Genomic DNA, 23,861 nt, shown 5'->3' on the forward strand with positions numbered 1-23,861 from the left:
GGATAAACCTTGAGGACATTATGCTAAGTGAAATAAGTCAGTCACAAAATGATACCATATGATTCCACTTATATGAGGTATCTAAAGTAGTCCAACTCCTAGAGACAGAAATTAGAATGGTGGTTACCAGAGGGCTGGGGGAAGGGGAAAGGGAGTTGTTCCATGGGCACAGAGTTTCAGTTTTACAAGATGAAAAAGTTCCAGCGATCTGTTATACAACAATATGCGTATAGCTAACACTACTGTACTGTACACGTCAAAATGGCTAAGATCGTAAATTTTATGTTATGTCGTTTTTGTTTTTTTTTTTTCAGAAAAAAAAATGACTCTATCTTGCTAGCAGACTATTCCAGACACTCTCCTTGCTGGCTTGATGAAGTAAACAGCCATAATAGGTAAGACCACATGACAAGAAACTGCAGGCAGCTTCCAGAAACCATGGGTGGCCACAACCAACAGTCATTAAGAAGCCAAGGCTTTCAGTCAAGGAAATAAATTCTGCCAATGCTAACAACTTGAGCTTGCAAGTGGATTCTTCCTTGGCCACACCTCCACACGAGAATGAAGCCTGGCTGACACCTTGAGTAAAAGACCCAGCTAAGCCATGTCTGAACTCCCGAACCACAGAAACTGTAATAATAAATGCATGTAATTTAAGCCACTAAGTTTGTGGTAATTTGTTTTGTGGCAATAGATAACTAATACAAAAGGGGTGCTATGATACAATTGGGTTTGAAATAACTACCTTTCTGTTATAGAATCTTGAGATAGAAAGTGTTCGTGGTAGACAGCAAAGGCTCTTGGACCAACAAGACCACTCTTAGCCTTGGAATATATCCATGTCTTTCTTAAAAGTCACTCAGCCTCTATGCCTGGTTTCCAGAGGGCAATCTCTGTGGACTTAGTACAACTGCCAATGTTCTAACCTCCTCACAAGGGGCACTAGACAGGAAGAAAGGAGGCATGGTCACATCTCTTAAACTTCAACCAAAGGTCTCAGTGGTCCCTCCGCCACAATTTTTTATGATCCTCAGCAAGAGCCCCCAGGGAATGTAAGAGTAACAGCCTGGGATGGATTCAGGCTAGGATAGCAAATAGATTTCATCTTCTAAATAGACAGGGGTGGCTTGAGATGACTCCTGACAACAGAAGAATGTCTCTGCTCCAGTCTACCAATACAGCTTTTCACTCTTTAGTTTGCTATAGACATTCTTTGTGGTAAGGGTCAGAAATGAGCACAGCTGGGCACATTCCTGGGAATTAAAATATGATCACTCTTATTTCGGCATTTACCACCCCCAATCTCCATCCCTGGCTAGGAAGCTTCTTATCTCCACTTCTTTCTGTGGTAAGTGGAAAGGGGACTTTATGACCATTTGGCTCCCTTTTTTCTCACAGGTATGTGTAATGGTGGTGGTTTGGGGAGAGGGGAAGGTGAGAAGGTCAAAAGTAGGCAACAGTGGTAGTTGGGAGGATACAGGCCATCTCTGCTGCAGCTGTGCAGAACCAGAAACCCAAAGGTGGTCAGTCTTTTCTGGCAGGTCAAAGTCACTGTCTCAGACTTCCACAACTTCCCAGATGGAACAGCAGAAAGGAAAGGACTTTCTTGGTGTCAATGAGAAAAAATTCTGATTGTCATGGCTTGGGTCACAATATTGACCAAAGGAGTGCCAGGTTCTGATTGGCAGCCCCCTGACTACGGATAACTACTTAGTTGGATATAGAGGGAAAGTAATTTTTCAAAAGCAGAAAATGCTGTTCTGGGAAACAAATAGCTGTCTAGTACAATCCATGATCTTTTCTCTCTCTCAACATATATTTCAGATGTACCACAAGGTCCTGGTTCCTGTCATACCTGTGCTTCCTGCAGTGAGCAGTGAATTCCCCTCTTGCCTAAGCAGGATAGAACTGGGTACCACCACTTGCAAACAAGAGGCCTGATTAATACTTTACGTATTGCTTACTGGCCTCTTTTAATTGCAGCCTCAAATCTTGTAATATTTTACATTTAGAAGTCTTACATTTTTGATGGTCCACCCCTAATGATGAAACAGCTTTCCATGCCTTAAATTACATTTTCTCAAAAAGAAAGGAAAGGAAAAGGAAAGAGAAGGGAAGAGAAAAGGAGAGGAGAGGGCTGGTTGTATTTATTTATTGATCATTCTCATAGGCTATCACTCACATGTGGCAAGAAAACCACTCTCTGAGAAAGACCCAACCTCTAGTCCATCCCAAGAATTACAACCTGTGGAACACAGATGTTATCACATTATCAAAACTTAGATAATTCAAGCTAGAGCAAGCACATCTGGAGACTCATCTCAAATTACACTTTCATGTAGTGAGCCCCAGGGTGTTTCTCTCGCTCCAGATCAACAAAATTATATCTCTGCTCATCTAGTAATTTTACTTCTACGAATCTATCTAAGGAAACAATTAGAAACCTGGGTAAAAACTTGGGGAGAAAGATGTTCTTCAAAGCATTATGTATCATTGAAAAAAACCCTGAATCTTCAACAACAGAATAAATTGCACAAGTGGAACTCAAAGGAGCCATTATATATATATGTATATATATATATTTAATTTAGATAGCAACATGGGAAAATATGCTATTAATAATAATAATGTTAACGATTATGCCAGGGGCTATGCTGGGTACTTAATATACGTTACTTCATATGAAGGATACTATTATTATTTACTCATTACAGATGAAGAAATGGTGACTTTTTAATTGAAGTATAGTCAGTTTACAATGCTGTGTCAATATCTGGTGTACAGCATAATGTCTCAGTCATACATGTATTTGTTTTCAGCCTTCTTCATTGTAGGTTACCACAAGATACTGAATACAGTTCCCTGTGCTATACATAAGAAACTTGTCATTTATAAGAAATAGTGACTTAACAAGGTTAACTGACACAGTCACACAGACGGGGAGTATCTAAGTCCAAAGCTGCCACTACACTATTCTGCAGGATAGACATTATAGATACACGAAACCAATTTGTTGTTATTACACACATACACCCCACACAGGTGATTTTTTAAATACTTTTAAATGGGTACAGCAAAGCACAGACCAGTCAGAATGGACAACACAACCAATCAGAATGGAAGTCAGGTGTAAATAACCCAAATGGCCAACTGGTTTCAGTTAACCTTTGCTGTGTAACAAACAACCTTAAAATTTAACAGCTTAAAACCACCTTTCTATTGGGTCTCAGTTCTATGGGTTGACAACATGGGCTGTGATCAGCTAGTCTCTTGTGTGCCTGCAGTCATCTGACAGCTCAATTGGGACTGAATGGTCCAAGATGGCCTCACTTACGCACCTGGCAGTTGGTGCTGGCTGTCAACTGGACTCCTGGAGGCTGGCTCAAGCTTCTTCATATGGCACAGCAGTGCTCCAAGAAGGCATAAGCATAATCTTTAAGATCTCTTGAGGTCTTGGTTGAAGTTGTACAGCAACACTTGCACTGTATTATATTGGTCAAGGCAATGCACAAAGCCAGTCCAAATTCAAGGAGTAGAGAAATAGACTCTACCTCTTGGTGAGAAGAGCTGCAAGGAATTTGTGGACATTTTTAATCCACTGCACTGTATATACCAACTGAATATCAGCCCTATATGTATATGTACTTAGAAAAAAAGACAAAGGAAATCAAAGTACTTACAGGTATTAACTGTTTCATTTCTGCATTACTCCAATTTTCTTAATCAATATGCATTATTTTTACAAACAGAAAAAAAAAATGATGGCACCTTCCATAACAGTTTAATAGGGCAGGTTGGACAGCTTCACTTTGGCCAGAAATCAACAGAATTCCTTCTTTCCTAGCTCTGCCACTTCCTGGCCATGGCAAATTCATAGCCCTCCGAGCCTCTGGTTTTCTCAGTTGTAAGATGGAGCTAACAAGAGCTATTTCACAAGACAGCTGATATTAAACGAGACAATGAATGTAAAACACCCACAATGCGCCTTGGCCATTTCCTTTCCTCCTACTCTCCCCCTACCCAGACCTCTTCTGTTATGGGAATTCTCTTTCTCACAAATACTAAATTCTGTTATAGTAAATTACAAACACATCTCTAAAGTAAACTGTATGCCCTGGGGGCTGGTTTCAAAGCTTAGTCCTCCTTTATAACCCCCAAGTATCTAGCACAATAGTTAGTAAATAGTTGTTGATGTGTTGACTCATTAACCAAATTAAAGTTTCCAAATGCTAGGCAGTTAATCCCTTTTAATGTGGTTTTAAATATAAACTCCAGTATCAAGAGGGGATAATGTTGGTTATTCATGGCAAGTACCTATTCCTGACGATGGAAAAGCCTAACTTGATTCACAGCCATGAAGAAAATTCACGTTTCTTACGGTTCTAAGTTTCTACACATGCACAATCACAATGAGCTTTTTTTTTTTTTTTAGTCACCTGTTTTTCAGAATAGGCTATCCGTGTCACAGTGGCAAAGTGAATTTAAATTGGAAAAACAGAATAAATAGAAACAAATGATAATGTGTTTCAATGAGTCAACCATTAGTCTCAAAAACCAAGCAGTTCATACTGAAAATGGCCTTGTTTTTGCCTCAAGGAGGCAGCTGTCATTAGTGCTTAGTCATGAAGCTCTAACTGACTGTTTAGCAGTGACTCTGTAACAAGCTCTCCTGGGTCCACCCACAAGTTAGACCAAAGCAGGAGGGAAGGGCCTATGCATGGTCACCCATGTGTCATAGTGTCAGGAAAGACACTACCTGAAGTAGCTCAGGCAGATGAGAATCAAAGCTATTTTAAAAGATTTTTGAGAAAGACATTTCATAACCTCTCACGGTGACTCACGATGCATGAAATCCCCAGAGGGTGGGAAGGGTAACAGAGAAACTATTTTTGCTCTCTTTTCTACATACAGGATATTTCAAGCAAAAATAGAGAATTACTTGTTGAATGTTAGCGTGGGTCATTTGGTAACAGTCCAACCTACAAACTGAAAACACTGCAGGCCCCTTTTATGCTTTCTCTTTGGCTCATCCTGGAACCCAGGCAGGGCAGCCAAAGCAGGGCCCTCGGAGGCTCTGTCTGGGAAGGTGGGCTGTAAAAGAAAAACTACCTTCAAGAGGCTTGAATACTTCTTCCCTGGGTACATTCCAGGAATAGCTATACTCGAATCCAACTGTTCTCAAACATTTTGCTCTCAGGACACTGAAAAATTATTGAAGAATTCAAAAAGCTTGCCTTCGAAACTTCTAGAAAACATGAGAGCACACAAGCACACATTCGTTTAGTCACCAGAGCAATGATGTCATCACATATCCTGGAAATTTGTAATTATTTCAAAACAAAAAGGAAAAAAGAGAAGCACAGTGGATGGAGCAAGTAGGGACCACAACTTTCAACAGCAATGGAAGCCGGAAGACAGGTTGTCACTGATATACTGAAAGAAAAAACTTCCAACCTCAAATTCTCTGAGCAGCAAAACAAATCCTTCCAGAATTTTAAGATGAATTAGAGACATATTTGGAAAAGCAAAACAGAAAATTTTACAAAAGCTGACCTTCACCAAGAGAAGTATTAAAGGAGGGTACCCCAGGCAGAAGAAAAGTATTTTCACAAGGAAGGTCAGAGATTCAAGAAAGAATAAGAAGGAAGGAAGAAAGAAAGAAAACATTGTTAACTCTAAAAATTACCAGTCGAAGGGGAAAAAATTATTGAAGAATCCAAATAGCTTACCTTAGGAAATTCTAGAAAAACACAAGAACATACAAGCACACATTCCTTTAGTCATGAGACTGATGACGTCATCAGACATCAAGTCTCCTCTGGAAAATTCCAGCGACAGTAAGAAAGGCAAATGACATCCTACTATTGCTATGAAACTGATTTTGACGGAGACTCTCAGAAAGGCTCTTGGGACCCACAGGGCCCCCCAGGCCACCCTATGAGAACCGCTACTCTAATCCCCTAATCCTCCCATCGCCCAAGGCCAGGTCTTCTAAATTTCCCTCCCTAGCCAGCCAAGGAAGAAACAGCAAAGTCACCGGTCCAAGACCAAAAGAGGAACCCCTCTCTTCCTTTTGCAAAGGTTACAAAGGGACGCGTAGTTTCCGAGGTCGGGCTTTCGGGAAGGCTCCGCCAGGCTCCGCTAGAGGGCGCCGCTAGAAAGCCCCGCCGCGTGCCTCGCCGCCCGCGCCCGCGCCCGCGCCCGCGCCCCCGCCCCGGCCCGGCCCGCCCCGCCCCGCCCCGCCGCCCGTGCCCCCGCCCGCGCGGGCAGGGTTCACACCCGCGCCCGGAAGAGAGGGAGGTGCCCGGAAGTGGGGGCGGTCGCGGCCTCATTGGATGAGGCGCCTCCGCCTCAAGGCCGGAGGCGGGGCTACTTCACGCTAAAAAGCAGAGCCCGGACGCTGGACGGCGCGGCTCTAGTCGCAGTCTGCTGTTGTTGTTACGTTGCTTGCCGAGGTTCGTCGGGTCATGGTGCCATCCTGACTGGAAAGAGGACGCTCCCGGGAGACGAATGAGGAACCACCTCCTCCTGCTGTTCAAGTACAGGGGCCTGGTCCGCAAAGGGAAGAAAAGCAAAAGACGAAAATGGCTAAATTCGTGATCCGCCCGGCCACCGCCGCCGACTGCAGTGACATCCTGCGGCTGATTAAGGTAGCGGGAGGCACGGGATCCTCCCGGGGCGGGAGTCAGGGGATGAGGTCCTTGTCTCCGGCAGGTTCCGCTTTCTCCGCCCGCCTTCCCCCGCCCCGGCCGGAGACTCCGAGAAGGAATCGCCGCCTCGCCCACCCCATTCCCTCTGAGCTGGCCCGGTCGGGGCCTCACTTACTTTTCTTCTTTTTCCCTTTCTTCTATGTGCATCGCCCCAGGAATTGGCTAAATACGAATACATGGAAGAACAAGTAATATTAACTGAAAAAGGTAACGCGTCAGTGGCGGGGCGGGCGACGAGCGTCCGGTGCTTTCCACCTTGACCGAGGCCAACACTGTCCCTGTTGCCCCTTCTTTCAGATCTGCTAGAGGATGGTTTCGGAGAGCACCCTTTCTACCACTGCCTGGTTGCAGAAGTGCCCAAGGAGAACCTGACTCCGGAAGGTAATTGCCCCCCACTTCCAGAAGCTGGAGAGACCAAGTGTTGTGTAAGACGTAGTGTCTGCTGTGTAGAACCACTGGCAACACAGGCTCGAGTTACCTACTGAGAAGTTGGCCAGAAAAATAGCCAGCCAGTGTTCCAACTACTGAGGGAAAAAAAAATAAATGTGCTGCACTTAATATTAGGGCGGGTTAAAAGAGCTATTTAAGTATCAGCGCTGTGGAGACCCTCAAGAATTTGAGCTGATTAAGTAAGTATCAGAATGCTGTGGAGACCCGGAAAAATTAGGCATAAAGTCGTTTGTTGTAATTCAGTTTCATAAATGGTTCTTATTTGACCCTAACGTAACCTTTTTTGTATTTGTGTTAAATCACATTTTTTTCTTTAATTTGTCCCAATCTTCAGGTTACAGTCTCTAGCTTCGCCATGTACATGGCCCTTCCGTGTACATGGATGGGCGGGGAGGTAACTAAAAGATCCTTTACACAATAAAGTAGATGATCATGATAAATGAGGTAAGGCCCTACTATCACACACTTAAAACACGGTAGATCAGAAGCTCCATTGTACTCGCTTCCTGTTTGCAAAGGACTATAAAATGGCTAGAAAGTTTAATTTGAAACCTTTGCCTCCAATTGGAATTACAGACACCCATTAAAAGGGAGTCAGATGCTTTTTTTTCTTTCTTTCTTCCTTTTTTTGTTTTTGTGTATTTTCTTTTTTCCTTGCTGGTCCTTGTTGACTGGTCAGAAGACAGAGCTAAAAGGGGAAGTTGGCGGGGGGAAGGGCACTTAAGTTTTTTTTCTGAGGTCATTTCCTCAAGCTGGAAAAAATGAGCAGAAAACATAAGGGATGAGGTACTTTCTAGAGGTATGTGGATGTTACATCATACCTGGATACCTCTGCTGCTTCCAGTTTAAAAACTGAGAAGAGCAAATTGAAAATGTGTGAATTGGAAGGCAAGTTCTGAAATTAAACATTGTACTTTTGGCCTGATGTCCTGACCTTAAGGAAGCAGAGTTTCTAAACTACAAATACTTACTATTCTGAACTGCCGTGTAAACCTGACTTATTCCCAAGTCAACATACCAGTATATCAATAGGATGTGAATAATGTGTGTGTTTAAGACCATAGCACTTTCTCTCTGGCAAGTAATGAAAGCATTCTCACTTCCTGAGTGTGAGATCCAACAGATTGCAGAGTGGCCAGTCTACGGTTTTAGCCTGGCTTCAGCTAGCTCTAATATGTGCTTTTTGCAAATACATTTTCTAAGAACAGTGAGATCATCCAACAGTGACCTGGACTGCACTAGCATAAAAGTCAAGACAGTTCAGTCCAGTAGCTTATTTGTATAATACATGCATGTATATTTTTAAAAACTTATGATAGGCTTCTGATTTTGCAGCTACAACTTTGACAGATTGTCTTTCATCCATAACGCGTGTGATACTCTTATTACAGGACACAGCATTGTTGGTTTTGCCATGTACTATTTTACCTATGACCCATGGATTGGCAAACTGTTGTATCTTGAGGACTTCTTCGTGATGAGTGATTACAGAGGTATGGTTGAGTTCTGGCGGGGTAGCTGCTCTAAAGAGAAATCAGGGCTTGAAGTGCTTTAAAATGACTTTTAAAATGGTACTTCTTTTTCCTTTAGGCTTTGGCATAGGATCAGAAATTCTGAAGAATCTAAGCCAGGTACGTCTAGGTTTTTTGGTTTCTAGATTTGCAAGGGGTACTGGATTATCTGAATGACTGAATCAAAATTGGGTCTTGAAAAGCAGGTGAAATGTCACTGAGTTTGTGTTTTACTCTCCCGTGTACCAGGTTGCGATGAAATGTCGCTGCAGCAGCATGCACTTCTTGGTAGCGGAGTGGAATGAACCATCTATCAACTTCTACAAAAGAAGAGGTGCTTCTGATCTGTCCAGCGAAGAGGGATGGAGACTCTTCAAGATCGACAAGGAGTACTTGTTAAAAATGGCAGCAGAGGAGTGAGGAGTGCTGGTGTAGACAATGACAGCTTCCATTCTATTTTAGATTAAATTCTCAACTTATTCTGCTTTCTATCCTATTCGTAGTGAAATAATAGAATGAGCACCCATTCCAAAGCTTTATTACCAGTGGCGTTGTTGCATGTTTGAAATAAGGTCTGTTTAAGATGGCAATCCTGTATGCAGGTTGGAGTCAGATTTCTCTTGAACATCTTTTGATAAACAACAAGGTGGTATGATAATGTCTATGAAAAAACTTCATTCTTGTGAGTCATTTAAATGTGTACAATGTACACACTGGTACTTAGAGTTTCTGTTTTGATTCTTTTTTAATAAACTACCCTTTGATTTAATTGTTTGGTGTAAGCCTTTTTACTAATCCCTTATTTTTTAGACACTTCTCTCTGTTGAGTGCAAAATAAAAATGGCCAGGAAACATAACTTTAAAATTATTTTAAGAGTTTTTAACCCAATTTAAAGTGCCTTATGGTCAGGAGCTGTGCTGTGCTGGTACTCTGAAAGTCTAGAAAGAAGCCAGTTGAATCCCAAAGTTATATATGTAGCAACATGTAAAATATAACTTTACATTGAGGACATTGTACACTTAATCCAACAGAATTTGCAGGAGCTTAGAAACTAAGGCCCACAATGAAAAAGCTTATTTCTTTTACGAGTGAAAGAGGTGGAAATGGGATTCTGAAACACTGGAAATTGGGGGGAAAAACATCTTGCCCACAACAACCTCATCCCACACAAAATACTATTCTGGAGGGAAACTGCTAATCGGGCAGCAACAAAAATTCCACATTTGTATAGGAAATTTGTAAACTAAAAGAAAGGCTGGAGTTGGACACAGGTACCAATCGGAAATTTGGTACTGCGTTAACACAACGGGTTTCTATGTCCAGAAACAATAGGAGTGAAAACTGGGGGGTGGGGAGAAGAAGTGAATAAAAGCTTTCTCCAAGACTGAAAAAGAAACTCCTAAAGATGCTTGAAGAGGAGACAGTTTTAGACAGGTGAACTCCTTTTATTACTCATAACACTGACCTAAATTCCTAAACCCACTAATTCCCACAATAATGAAAGTGGTAGTTAATACCACTGCAGTGATTTCCAAGATTACTGTTTTCCAAAAGAAGTCATCAGATAACTAAAAAGCAGTACTCTTTTCTGTGTTCTCCAGGAAATAAATACTGGGCTTCTCAGTCCAAGGGGGATTTCGTCCTGCAGCCCTTGGTTTCAGTGTCTTTTATGGTTTCCTAAATTAGAGAGTAGCCATATAAACAAGTGGGTTCCTGGACTGTATTTAACAGGTGAGCTTTGGGATTTACTGGTGGCTTAGAGAGCACGTCATGAAAACAGACTGAGTCCATTCTCAACCAGGGTCCTGCTAGGATGGCAAATAACAAACTACAGGAGAGAAACACTGGCAGGCATAAAAAGAGTTAACAGTAACAGAAGGAGCTTTGTGGGGAAAGAAGACATTTTGAAAATTGTGTTTTGGAAAGTGGGCCTCTTTGAGGAAAACAACTACATGCTGACTGTGGTTAAATATGTGAATAAATTAGATTAACCAAGTGAGTTACAATGTAACTCTTTGTTTTCTCAGTCTTCTTAGAGCTTAGCTCTAAAGGCCCAGTGTTGCCGCCATCAAAGCTTTTATGAAGTTTCTGTATCTACTTTAAAGAAGTCCCTTAAGTTAAAAATTTAGAACCAAAAACATCACAGCAACAGCCCACTGAATGTTCAACTCTTTTATAAAGATACCTCTTTAAAAACTGAACCATAAAACAAATCTGTAAAGCTTGAAATCACCAGGCAAGAGAACATGTTCTGAGGAAATTATATGAAAGGAAATAATAAACACTGATAAACCTGGAAAGGGGGCCATGGGGAGGGGTACATGTAAGTAATGCCTCTGTAAAGATAACTTTTAAATTACTGTTTTACTAAAATATTATACCTGACATGATCATTTAGGAAGAATAGTACTTCAGGCCTAAGGACTTTCAATTATTATATAAGGATATTTTGGGGTTTTCTCTATGTAGTTGTTTTTTTAAACTGTTATATACTAAGTTATCTCCCTTAAAAGAATTATAAAATCAAAATTTTTCATACTATTAAAACAGGAAGGAGCTGGGTTTGTCCACACAGAGACTTACGAGACATCCTGCTACACATCTGATTACAGGGTTGACAGTAGAGGCACCATCTGTCATGGTCCAAACCAGAGTCCAAGATCATCAACTGCTTAGATTCCATGGGGCAGCCTTTCTAGGGAAAGAAAGTAAGAGTCTTTTTCACAGAAATGCAGAAGCAACAATTCAGAAGAAACCTAATGATTTATTAATGCTTTACACCCACTCTACCCAGTCCTGAGTCCCCAGCAAGCCCTAAATGATGGCACTTAGCATTGCTCCTTGAGACAAGTGGCTGCTCAGAGCAGCTGAGGGAGCTGGCAGGGCCCTGGGAAGCCAGCCACCACCTACCAGCCAGACCCTAGCTCCTGTTCAGAGTCCGCAGGCAGCCATGTCTGCTCCTGGGACTCTACCAGCTTGACTGGCCTTATCTTTGTCTTCTTGCTGTTAGTGGACACTGAGACCCCCTAAATTAGAAGGCCCACCAAAGTGTGGGTCCTTCCCGCTGGCTGTGAAAGATTTAGCAGCAGAGGCAGAGGGACAAAGTGAAAAAGTTGCTTTATTTTCCAAAAGAGGAAAAGGAAGAAAAGCACTTGAGCGACGAGTCGCCAGCCAAGAAGGCCGGCAGAGACAGCTCCAGCTGTGGCTCAGGCCACGTGGACTTTTATGAGAGGCTTCTGCCATCATGTCCTCCTTCCAGGTGTGATGGAGCCAATCAGCCCTTGTATGGGCTTTTCAGTCCTGGTATGGGCTTTTCCGGTTGTTGTCATGGCAATCGTCAACTGTCATGGCGCTGGTGGGTGTGTCACTTAGCATGCTAATACATTACAATGAGTGGATGAGGCTCAAGGTCCACTGGAAGTCAAATCCTCCACCATCTTGGGCTCCGTTGGTTCTCACCAATTCTTGTTTCTTCTCATTGCAGCTGCCTCCTGAGACTTAGATAAGAGTAACTGGTTTCTATTTGAGGGAGGGGCAGGGATATGATCCTGGGGGCAACAGCCTTGATAACAAAAATGGAAAGTTGCTTTTAATCAGAATGCCTTCAATCTGGTGGATCCAGCATCCCCCTCAAAAAACCATCTCCAAAGATTCTGTTCAGCCATGAAAGTTTTAAAAGGAAATCTCAGTTAATTGTTGAGACAGGGGGTCAGAGTCATCGCCATCCCCCAGTGCCTGCAGGCTTGTCCTAATCAACTGCTTGGGCTACTCATCTATGACTCAAGGAGGCCTGGGAGACTTCAGCTTTTCCATAAACTACAGGCAGGGGTTTGTGGTGGGGGAGCCCACAGGGTGCTGCTCAGTATCATTGCTTCATCATCTCTTCCTCTGGACTGTTATCTCAGGGTGACTCTGTGCTTCGTTCTCATCTCTTTTCTTTGTGCCGTGGGTCTGGGCTTCATGCCAATCAGCTGTCACCCACAGCTCTGGCTGATAGGCCCACACCCTTACCGAACCCAGCTGCCACTCGCCCCCATCAACATTGCCTCTGTTGCCTCATCTAACAACGGCCACCAAATGCCTTTCCTCACAGGGTTCTGCCAACACACTCTTCCTCCATCATCTCTTTCTTTCTTGTGGCTCACATCTGCTCAGCAAAAGTTTTAGTACCTTCCACGTGGTTATCAACATAATAGTTAATAAGAGCTAACGTTTACTAAGTATTCACCAGGAACTAGGCATTGTTTAGTGTTTTGTATAGTTATTATGTCACCTAATTCTCACAAACATCCGGTGAGGTAGATACTATTATTAGTTTCTTTTTATAATGAGAAACTAACCTTCAGAGAGGTTAAGTTGCCTAAGGCCACACAACTAGGCCTGGGAATCAAACTCCAAACCAAATTTCTCAAACCCCTGAGAGTTCACTGCCATATTCTCAGAGGACCTCATATTCTCTCTAAGAATGACTGAATTTGGTGTTTCTTTTGGATTATACTCCAAAGAATAATCAGTACAGTTGTCCCTAAGTATCCAACGGGGATTCTGGAATTGATTTTTCAGAATATTTTCCATCCACGGTTAGTTGGATCCACGTATACAGAGCTCACAGATGGAGGGCCAACTGCATAAGCGTTTTCTGGATCACTGAAATTAGTAGTTCTCAGTACTGGCTGCACACCAGAATCACCTAGAAAGCTTTTAAGAAATCCTAATGCCCCACCCTGAGAGGCTCTTATTTTAATTATATTTTAATATGCATTCCAAAGTAAAGCCGGGTTTCACTGCCACTGATCTAGATAATCACCTTGTAATCAAATCCTAGTCATAACTGTTAGTACAACCATTTCAGTCTGTGTTTATGCTGCTCACCTTGGCACCACGTCATTAACAACAAGCTCTTGCCAAGCAAAGACCAAGTGAAGTGACATTACACTGCATGAAGGAGAATCTCCTGGAGAGTTTTTAGAGAAAAATGGTGGGAGAATTGTGTCAGCCAATGGCATACAGTGCTGAAACCAAAAACATCCACCCCAGCCATCAGTACCATGTTCCTTTGCAAGCAGCAACTTCATTCAGCAAAACACCTTCCTCTCACATTAAATCAGTGTTGTCCCTTTGAATTTTATTAGTTTAGTAGTTTTGTTTGCATTTGACTCATAAATGTATATGATTTACAGTTGTATAGGAGCCACAAACATAAAATGCTCAAATCTATTTGTATGTCTATAGTAAATAATACAACAAGAATAATTTCAATCACCACTGGGGCTCTGTAAGAATTCTTTCCTTTGAAAGGGGTCCATGTTACTCGAGTTTGACAAACATTGCTGAGACCATAAAGCAATACTGTCTGCTTTTGTTTGGTTAAAAAAAGGCCAAAGGCGTCAGAGGTAAAACTTTTACCAATTGAGCCCCAACTTGATCAGATTTAGGCTTGATTTTTCAGCAACAATATTTCATAGATAATATTTTTTCCCATCAAGACGCATATAATGTCTGGTTATCTTTTTTTGTGATGCTAGCAGCCATTGCTATTAATACCTAGGTGCACTGATTCATTAGGAGTTTCAAAATGTGATATTCTATCATTCCTTCTTCATTTCTTACCTAAAATACTTCTGTAAAGAGAACTTTCTCCAATCGTGTATTTCATTACCATGAAGTACAGCTGACCCAGCAAAGGCAGGATAAATGCTTGAGACTGCCCTTTTATTTACTAGGTTTTAAAACACTGAATTGGCTTCCCCAGCATCTTCCAATTAGGTTCCCCCCCTCACGTATCTTTATTAACTCATGGACTTTTTCCGATGTCTCTTGATCTATTGCCATCATTTTTCTGATTGAAGCTTGGATTTCCCTAATTGTCCAATGGGAGCTTCTTCAAGTTGGCTTCAGAATCCTTGGGACATGACCCCAAAAGCCTTTCGTTGTTAACTTCCTTGCTCTTAAAATGTCCCAGGCTCATCTTGTACATTCCCTACCCCAGACTTGACATCAATGGCAAGGTAATTCTGAACTTCAGAGGTTTCCAGGGAAGCAACATTTTCTGGGAGCAAGCAGTGTTCACAGCTCTCTGTTTTCATAATGACACGGGCACGGCAGGCAGAGCCTTTTAAAGGGGGGCTGGGAGTGGTGGCATTCACCTCCAGCTTAGCTCAGGCAGCCTTCTACCAGCTGCGGGCCAGGCCTGTCTTCTTCCACCTCAGTGCTTATACTGCTTTCTTTCATCCAGTCAATAACAACAATAAAAGTGGTTTCAAAACAGCTAAATCTACAATGACAATGATCCTTGTTTGCAGAGCAACATGGTCCAGGGGCAGTTTGGGTTTGGTGGAAAGAATGCTCCACTTGGAGTCAAAGGAAACTGAATTAGATCCTGGCTCTTCTTCATTTATGGGGATAAAAATAAACTTCATTTACGGGTTTAAAAATAAACTACCTCAGAGCTGCTATAAGGACTAAATAAGATTATGAATATGAAAGTGCAGGATGTACATGATTAATATATTCTATGTGATACAGTAATGCTATGTTGAGCATCTACTATGTGCCAGATGCTGTGATTTTGTTATTTCATTAATCTCCATAACAACAATTTTCATTAATCTTCATAACAATCTTCATAGTGTAGGGTATTTGAAGGGTGGCAGAATATGCCACCCCAAAATATGCTACTTTGGCATAAGGATTATTTTGAGCTAAAGGCACTTGAAAAACAGCAAATGCAAGAAGGACATTCTAACCTCCCCCTTTTTTTTCTCAAAAGAGGAGAGAAAATTCCCATGTGAAAGATCCCTTCAGTGTACCAGAAGAAAAGAAACATTCGTCAACTGGGAGTCAAGTCCGAGAGAATTCTGTACAAACAGAGCTTGTTAAAACAATCCTCCTCTGCCTTTAGCCTCCCCATATATTTCAGTTACTTTTCTACAATCGTCCCTCTTCGTCCAACCTGTTAGAGAAGCTTTTAGGTTTTGCCATTTCTTTGGGTCTTTTCCTTCTGAGGGTTCCCATGTCATGTAAAACAGTCAATCAATTTGTATGCTTTTCTCCTGTTAATCTGTTCTATGTTAATTAAATTCTCAGGCCCAGCTAAAAACCCCAAGAGGGTAAAAGGTCAAGTTTGGCCTCCCCCCAACATGTTCACGTGGTGTGCTGGCCAAACAGCTGGGGTTAGGGAGGAACCTTGATCTGTAGAACCTGCTGATTAACAGGGTGCCAATACTTCCACCAAGGCTGATCTCAAACTACTAATGGTTTTAACAACTGGAAAATGCAAAGTTCCTGAAAATTTAACAAGCTCTCCCAAGCCAGTAGCAGCAGGCTTTGGCACACCACTAAATCAAGCCCATTTTAAAGATGAGGAAATGGAGGCTGAGAGAGGTTGAGCAACTTGGATTCACTACAGGGAGTGAGGGTTGGGGCTGTCACCGGTCTGTGCCTCCACAGACATGTGCTTTCTCGACCACACACCTGGCCCTCCTCAAAGCAGCTGACCCACAGTTTGATCTCTGACTGACTGATTGATTGAATGATGCATGCTTTGGCCATAACACTCAGAACAAAAATGTTTCCCTCCTTGACTGTCAACATCCCAAGGGCAGGGACGGGGTCCCATAATCTTTATATCCTCAGGGCCTCATTCCAGGCATGGCCCACAGTGGGCACTGAACAGTCAATGAATAAATGGAATAAATCAGCCCTAGTTCTAGGGAGAAATTGAGAGAATCAACTTTAATGTCATTCTTTACCTGTAGCAGGCATCCATTTTGAGAGTCACAAATTAATGGGGAAAAAAAAAGAAAGCCAATAATTATAGAGTGCTTTCTACATCCCACGTGTTACACATGGATTATGTCATTTCATCCTTAAAACAAAGCCATCCTTTTGTGCATAAGAAAGGTAGGGTGCAGGGGGTGGAGCAACTTATTCTGTGTTATACAACCAGAAGGTAATGTGGTTGAGATCTGAACTGGACAGCCGGGCCCCAGATACACCTCACAAACCACAATTCATTGTCTAGTTTAACCATACATAGTGGCTTTTAGTCATTAAAACTGGTGGTGCTTTGGGACTGACTGTTTCTTTGTCACCTGGAAAAGGTCTTGCCTGTGCTTAGATTAGTTGTGGAGGAGCTTGGGGAATGTGGGACTGTCGACTGCTCCCTACCTCAAAACTCCTCAGCCAGCTCTGAAAGAAAATTCGACTGTTCCACAGAAAACCAGCTTCAAGGCAAGACAAGTGGTTCAGGAAATATCCCACTTCACTCTCTCTTCCTCAAATGATATATGAGTTCTGTTACTAGAAACAAAAATGTGCTCTCCTAAATTTTCCACATGGGCTTCCAAGGAGTTGAACAACAAAAATCATTTTCCAGTTCCTCTGGCTTCAAGCCTGATTCCGGGACATGATCCAGCAATAATCACCATCCAAATGCCTGTCAGCGAGATGGTCGGTCCGTATGCTGGCATGCAGTACTGAGGCAGTCTTGTGCAATGTTGTTACAGCGTTATGTTATGCTCACACCCCGGCCTTGTTTCCTGCACATCTCGCAGATGCTTATCCACCAACAGGGTGTTAGCTGACAATCACTCTAAACAAGGCTGGACAAAAGAAATAATAGCGGTAACCCCGAGGAACTTCTGAAAGAATATACAGCTAAAATTCTAGAGTGTTCGGTCAGTTCAATATTCTCTGACCGGCAAGTCAAATGTCAGGCAGCATTTCTACCTTTTCCTCTTCTGCCTTTGACCTCTCTTTGTGCTGTCTTGTCCAGAACAATGTCACTTAACTCCTCTGTATCTTAAAACATGAAACACCAGGGGAAATTCTTACAACCCCTTAGTCCCCACCCCAACACCACTCCACCTCCCAGACGAGCTAAAAGCTTCAGGAGTGCTGTAGCACGCTGTTAGTTGTAACTGCTAAGGAGAGGCTGCCTACCCACCGTGCTATTGCTCCTCCCCTGGGATAGGAGAAACAGAATCCTATTGGTCTCAGGCCAAACCAGATGGAACTCTGGGGAAAAGTTCCCATCGAAATCCAGGGAAGTGGGGAGGAGAAAACTCCCAAGGGAAGAATCTAGGTGGTGGTGTGTGTGGTTTACATTCCTGTCTGTGTTTTAAGAGGTTTCGGAGCAGGTTTTAATTAACCTCCAGCTGAAACTTGCTGAACAAGTTTTGCAATTCAGGTTATTGTGTTAGTATTTTTCTGGGTGTATTGTCCTAGGTTTGAATTTCATGAAGTTTATTATTCTTTCTAACTAAAACTCAATGGGAAAAAAACAAATAGTATGTTTTAAAACTTCGGTATTTCCTGGTAATGGCTTGTAGGAAAAAATGAGATTTGGATTGAGAAAGGAAGTCAAAATTTAATATTTACAAGTGATAAGACAAAACCAAAAGTATTTTTTTAATAATATGCCTTTCTTCCAATGAAATATATATGGTCTTTTGGTTCAAATGATAATTATTTGAGACTTAGCTTTTAAAACAAACCCTAGGGGAGAAACTCAAAATATTATGTTTCTTTCTAGTCTACTTCATCAAGGCCTACATTTCAGAAACTACAGCACAATGTGATCTTTCTGTAACAATAACCACTGAATAATAATCACTCTGTCCTCAAAGGAGCCACTGACAAGAGTGGGTTTTGAGGATACTCGAAAAGATGTAGGCTGCTGCCCCAGGGGCCTCTGTCCCAGAACCCCAAGAATCATAGCTTGACATGATCTCTGATAAGTCACTTTACAGTTACTTATATAAGCCTCTGCCCCATGCAGAGAAGAGTCAACTAGTTCAAGGCCTTCAAACTGGGAAATATTTGCCACTTGAAGTATATGAGAACTTTCCAGGTGACTGAGTTTTAGGAACTTGGTTTCCAAACCTCAAATACCACATAAACTCTTTCTGGAAATAACCTGCCTGACGATGGCTCTGAGGTAAACAGGTCACGCTCAGTTCCCCTTGCCCATCTCCCCTTTCATAACAGCCCTTCTTCCACGTGACTAAACAAAGGTGTATCCCTCATCCACCCTGAATCTTAGCAGATTGTGTTACCTCAAAGTGTAAAAACCTCTAGGCACCAAACCAAAGATAATTCAGTGAAGTCCAACTCCTGAGGGAGTTCTCTGAGAGTTAAGCCAGTGTCAGCGAGGAAAAATAATTTTTTCTCTACCTTTCAAGGTTCTTGGCTGAGATTTCCCCTGTAATAAAAGACAGATTCACAGGAGATAAACAAACAGAAGTTTAATAACACGTATACTTCCTATATACATGGGAGAGACCCAGGGAAACTGAGTAACTCTCGAGACAAAATGGCCCAAGCGACCACCTTCAATACCATCTCCAGCAAAGGACAAAAGAACGATGCTGGAGGTGAGGGGAACCAGTTATGGGTAGTTATCAGGAAAAGCAGAGTAAACAGAAGTATGGCAGATTTAAGTTGTTGCCTTCTCCAAATGATAAGAGAGATTCTAGACATTTAGACGTTTTCTTCTTCCTGGTACAGGGAGGAAGACACCCTTATAAATGGAGATTTCTCCTTAAGTGTAAATGTCTCTTATAAAAGGGTAATTTCTACTTGGTTTTCAGAGCTTTGCCTATGTCTGCTAGTTCTTAAAAATAATCAGTCCAAAATAATTCTTATGCCAAAGAGGCATGTTGTGGGGGGTGCATATTCTGCTCCCCTCCACCAGCTTCTCAGATTGCTTAGGAGCACAAACCAAGGCTTTATTTCTAACTCCACACAGAAAAAGGTTCCTAAGCAAGCAAATTCAAAGATTCTCTCTCTCTTTTTAAATTGAAGTATAGTCAGTTTACAGCATTGTGTCAATTTCTGGTGTATAGCATAATGTTTCAGTTATGCATATACATACATAAATTCCTTTTCTATTCTTTTTCATTATGAGTTACTACAAGATATTGAATATAGTTCCCTGTGCTATACAGAAGAACCCTGTTCATCTATTTTATATATAGTAGTTAGTATCTGCAAATCTCGAACTCCCACTTTATCCCTTCCCACCCCTTTCCCACCCTGGTAACCATAAGTTTGTTTTCTATGTCTGTGAGTCTGTTTCTGTTTTGTAAATAAGTTCATTTGTGTCTTTTTTTTAGATTCCACATATAAGTGATATCACATGGTATTTTTCTTTCTCTTTCAAAGATTCTCTCTTGGAATAGATATAAGTGGTACAATAAGGGAACTACTGGTTAAAAAGTGTCAGCAGTTGGCTGGGGACAAGGGGGCAGGGGGGCAGGGAGGGTAACCATAACTTTCCAGAAAGAGATTGCTTACTCAAGCATTTTGTCAGGATTGTTTTTTACCTCCCAGGAAAGACTGTAACTACATTAGACATAAAAGTTCTATCCCAGACTAAATTTGGGACAATTTTCTCTCTCAAGACCTGAAAATAAGAGATCTTCTGGTAAAAGAAAAACATTGAGAGAAACAGCAACAGCAACTTATTTTATCCATGTGACAAACTGCTTTATCTAAGCATTAGAAGTGAGATAGTATTTAACATTTATTTGAACTGAAAAATAAAGGCAGATTTTCTTTAAGGATTTCCATCCCCCTTCACATAACGAACTCTTACTCCTCCTCAGCTCTCTGCTTCAATGTCACTTCCACAGGGAAGCCCTCCCAGACCACTCATCCACCTCCTATTATACATTCCACTAACACCTCTTTCACTGCACTCTTCCCAATTGTGATTTGCTATTTATCTGTGGAATTCTTTCAGATCTGTGTCTCATAATAGCGCAAGTTCATGAGGGCAAGAATCATGTCAGTTTTAGGTCCACCATTGACTGGTGAGCAGGGAGAGGGTTAATATTTTCCACAATTCTTTAAAACTTAGATTTGGCTGATTGGTTTGACAATGACTGGCTGTGCCATGAGGTATAGAGCAGGCACTTTTCATTAACTGAATGAGCTAAATGAGCTGTGCTGGGATTTCAAAGCAATAAAAATAGATTTATAGTATGTACATGATACACAGTACATGAAAAAGCATGTCTTTGAATGAAATAATGCCATTTGCAGCAACATGGATGGACCTAGAGATCCTCATACTAAGTGAAGTAAGTCATAGAAAGAAAAATACCATATGATAGATTTTCCGGTCAAGATGGTGCAGTGGTAGGACAATGAGCTCGCTTCTCCTCGCGACTACAACAAAACCACAACTGAATGCTAAACAGTCATCGAAAAAAAGGCTGGAACCTAGCAAAAAAGATCTTATGCAACTGGAAACATAAAGAGGGAACCACAGCAGGATGGTAGGAGGGGCGTGTTCACAATATAATTGGGCCCCACAAGCTGAAGATTAGTTAAGTCACAGAGGCTCTCCCACAGGAGTGAGAGCTCTAAGCCCCATGTCAGGCTTCTCAGGTTGGGTCCGGCCATTGGGAAGAGAAGGGGACCCCAGGACACCTGGTTTTGAAGGCCAGGGGGCTTAGTGCCGGTAGCCCCACAGGACTGGGGGAAATGGAGACTCCATTCGCTTGGGAAGCATACACGGAAACTTGTGTGCACCAGGTCCAAGGGCAGAGGCAGTGACTTCATAGGAACCTGGGCCAGGCCTGCTTGCTGGATTTAGAGGGTCTTCTGGGCCGTAGGGGACGGCTGTGGCTCACCCAGGGGACAAAAAGCTGGTCACAGACATTCTGGGAGCGTTCATCTACATGAGCTTTCCTGGAGGCTGACATCTTGATTGGATCATTAGCACTAGGACCTATCCCCACCCAACAGCCTGTAGGGAAGCCTCAGGCCAAGCAACAGACAAGGTGGGAACACAGCCACATCCATCATCAGACCTCCTAAACCACAAAGGCCTTTGGATACAGCCCTACCCACCAGAGGTCCAGGACCAAGCTTCACCCAGCAGTGGGCAGGCACCGCTCCTCCTGCCAGGAAACCTGCATAAGCCTCTAGTCCAGCCTCACCCACCAGGCACAGATACTAGAAATAAGAAAACAACTATCCCAAAGCCTGTGGAAGGAACCTACAAACACATAGAAAGATAGATGATATGAGGTGGCAAAGGAATATCTCCCAGGCCAAGCCACAAGATAAAATCCCAGAAGAGGAAATAAGTGATGAGGAGACAGGCAATTTACCTGAGAAGAGTTTAAAGTAATGATGGCGAAGATGTTCAGAGAACTCAAGAGGAGTACAGATGCACAGAGTGAAGTCTTTAGCAAAGAGTTGGAAAATATAAATAACATCCAAACAGAGTTGAAGAATAAAATCACTAAAATGAACAACACACTAGAAGGAAGCAAAAATAGACTAAATGAGGCAATGGAATAGATCAGTGAGCTAGAAGACAGATTAGTGGAAATCACTACTGAAGAACATAAAAAAAGAAAAAAGAATAAAAAGGAATGAGGATAGTTTAAGAGAACTCTGGGACAACATGCAGCACACTAATATTTGCATTATAGGGGCCCCAGAAAGAGAAGAGAGAGAGAAAGGACCTGAGAAAATTTTTGGAGAGATAATCACTGAAAAATCCCCCAACTTGGGAAAGGAAACAGTCACCCAAGTCCTGGAAGCACAGAGAGTACCACACAGGATCAACCCAAAGAGGAACACACCAAGGCACATAGTCATCAAATTGACAACAATTAAGGATAAGGAGAAAATATTAAAATTAGCAAGAGAAAAGCAACAAGTAACATACAAAGGAACTCCCATTAGGTTATCAGCTGATTTTTCAGCAGAAACTCTACAGCCAAGAAGGGAGTGGCACGATATATTTAAAGTGATGAAAGGGGAAAACTTACAACCAAGAATACTCTATCCAGCAAGGCTCTCGTTCAGACTTGATGAAGAAATCAAAAGCTTCACAGATAAACAAAAGCTAAAAGAATCAGCACCACCAAACCAGCTTTACAACAAATGTTAAAGAAACTTCTCTAGTCACCAAACCATAAGAAAAGAGAACAAAAAAGAAGAAAGAGGGAAAAAAAGACCTACAAAAGATTGCTTTGGCTGTTCGGGGTCTTTTGTGGTTCCTTATAAATTTTGGAATTGTGTGTTCCAGTTTTGTGAGGAATGTTGCGAGTATTTTGATGGTGCTTGCGTTGGATCTGTGGATTGCTTTGGGTAGTGTGGCCATTTTGATAGTGTTGATTCTTCCAATCCAAGAGCACGAGAAATCTTTCCATTTCTTTGTGTCATTTTGGCTTTCGGAGTATAGGTAACTTCCTTGGTTAGGTTTATTTCTAGGTATTTTGTTGTTTTTGATGTAATGGAAATGTTTCTGCCGGTTATAAAATTCTGCTTTTTGAAGTGCAAAAAAATAAAGTGAGTGAAGGGCCGCAAATGGCAAAGTATCCTTCTTTCTTATGGTGAGCTGTATTCCATTACATATATGTGTGCTGCATCTCCATTATCTGTTCAACTATTGATGTGCACTTAGGATGCTCCCATATCTTGGCAATTATAAATAATGTTGCTGTTAACAGCAGGGTGTATGTATCTTTTTGAGTTAATTCTTATTTTGTGGTTGGCTTTATTCCTTTGATAACTATGTAAATTAAAAAAGCTAAAGCTCTAAACGTTCCTAGAAACAATGAACAGTACATATATGTAAATTTAAAAAATATGTGCAGTAAAAAAAAAAAAAAGAAATGAGCTATCAAGCCATGAAAGACATGGAGGAAACTTGAAAGACCTATTACTAAATGAAAGAAGCCAGTCTGAAAAGGCTACAAACTGTACGATTCCAACCAAATGACATTCTGGAAAAGGCACAGATACAGAAACAATACAAAGATTGTGGTTTCCAGGGGAGAGGGAGGGAGGGAGGAATGAATAGATGGAGCACAAGGGATTTTTAGGGCAATGAAATTATTCTGTATGATACTATAGTGGTGGCTACATGTCATTATGCATTTGTCAAAACCCATAGTATGTACAACATCAAGAGTGAACCCTAATGTGAACTACGGACTTTGGTTGATAATAATGTGTCCATGTTGGTTCATCGATTGTACCAAATATGCCACACTGATGAGGGATGTTGAGGGTAGAGGAGTATGTATGTGTGGGTGGGAAGGGCTATGTGGGAACTCTATTTTCTGCTCAACTCTGCTGTAAACCTGAAACTGCCCTAAAAAATAAAGTCTATTATAAATTTTTAAAAAATACCATATGATATCATTTATATTTGGAATC

The 23,861-nt window shown here is 41.8% G+C and overlaps 2 protein-coding genes and 1 long non-coding RNA gene across 7 annotated transcripts in view; 1 reads left to right on the forward strand and 2 right to left on the reverse strand.

Annotated features, from left to right (window-relative positions):
* The window catches only part of ACOT9 (acyl-CoA thioesterase 9), a 53,111-nt gene extending 47,340 nt beyond the window's left edge, over positions 1 to 5,771 (reverse strand). For both annotated transcript variants that reach the window (XM_045506871.2, XM_045506870.2), the window contains exons 1-2: positions 5,110 to 5,771; positions 3,339 to 3,567 (exon numbers count right to left, since the gene is read on the reverse strand). The gene's annotated coding sequence lies outside the window, so the exon portion shown is untranslated. The remainder of the gene's footprint in view (positions 1 to 3,338; positions 3,568 to 5,109) is intronic.
* Positions 5,772 to 6,395: 624 nt separating this feature from the next.
* SAT1 (spermidine/spermine N1-acetyltransferase 1) lies at positions 6,396 to 9,440 on the forward strand. The gene is made up of 6 exons (XM_010970311.3): positions 6,396 to 6,650; positions 6,866 to 6,917; positions 7,008 to 7,091; positions 8,552 to 8,653; positions 8,751 to 8,791; positions 8,921 to 9,440. Exons 1-6 carry the CDS (start codon positions 6,585 to 6,587, stop codon positions 9,089 to 9,091), a joined length of 516 nt encoding a protein of 171 aa, XP_010968613.1. The 5' UTR covers positions 6,396 to 6,584; the 3' UTR covers positions 9,092 to 9,440.
* The window catches only part of LOC141576371 (uncharacterized), a 36,432-nt gene continuing 21,568 nt past the window's right edge, over positions 8,998 to 23,861 (reverse strand). For 2 of the 4 annotated variants that reach the window (XR_012504735.1, XR_012504734.1), the window contains 2 exons: positions 18,731 to 18,876; positions 11,376 to 17,275 (listed from right to left, as the gene is read on the reverse strand). This is a non-coding gene — a long non-coding RNA (uncharacterized LOC141576371). The other 2 variants (XR_012504733.1, XR_012504736.1) reach the window with 2 other exon arrangements.

This window comes from Camelus bactrianus, chromosome X (assembly GCF_048773025.1).
Source record: "Camelus bactrianus isolate YW-2024 breed Bactrian camel chromosome X, ASM4877302v1, whole genome shotgun sequence".
NCBI classification, from domain to species: Eukaryota; Metazoa; Chordata; class Mammalia; order Artiodactyla; family Camelidae; genus Camelus; species Camelus bactrianus.

What these genes read in the sequence shown, in the direction of transcription:
- SAT1 (XM_010970311.3), top strand. Translation starts at nt 6,585, where the DNA reads ATGGCTAAATTCGTGATCCGCCCGGCCACCGCCGCCGACTGCAGTGAC. An exon ending in GGAGAACCTGACTCCGGAAG is followed by an intron (nt 7,092 to 8,551) that starts GTAATTGCCCCC and finishes CTCTTATTACAG; the next exon opens with GACACAGCATTGTTGGTTTT. An exon ending in CGTGATGAGTGATTACAGAG is followed by an intron (nt 8,654 to 8,750) that starts GTATGGTTGAGT and finishes TTTTTCCTTTAG; the next exon opens with GCTTTGGCATAGGATCAGAA.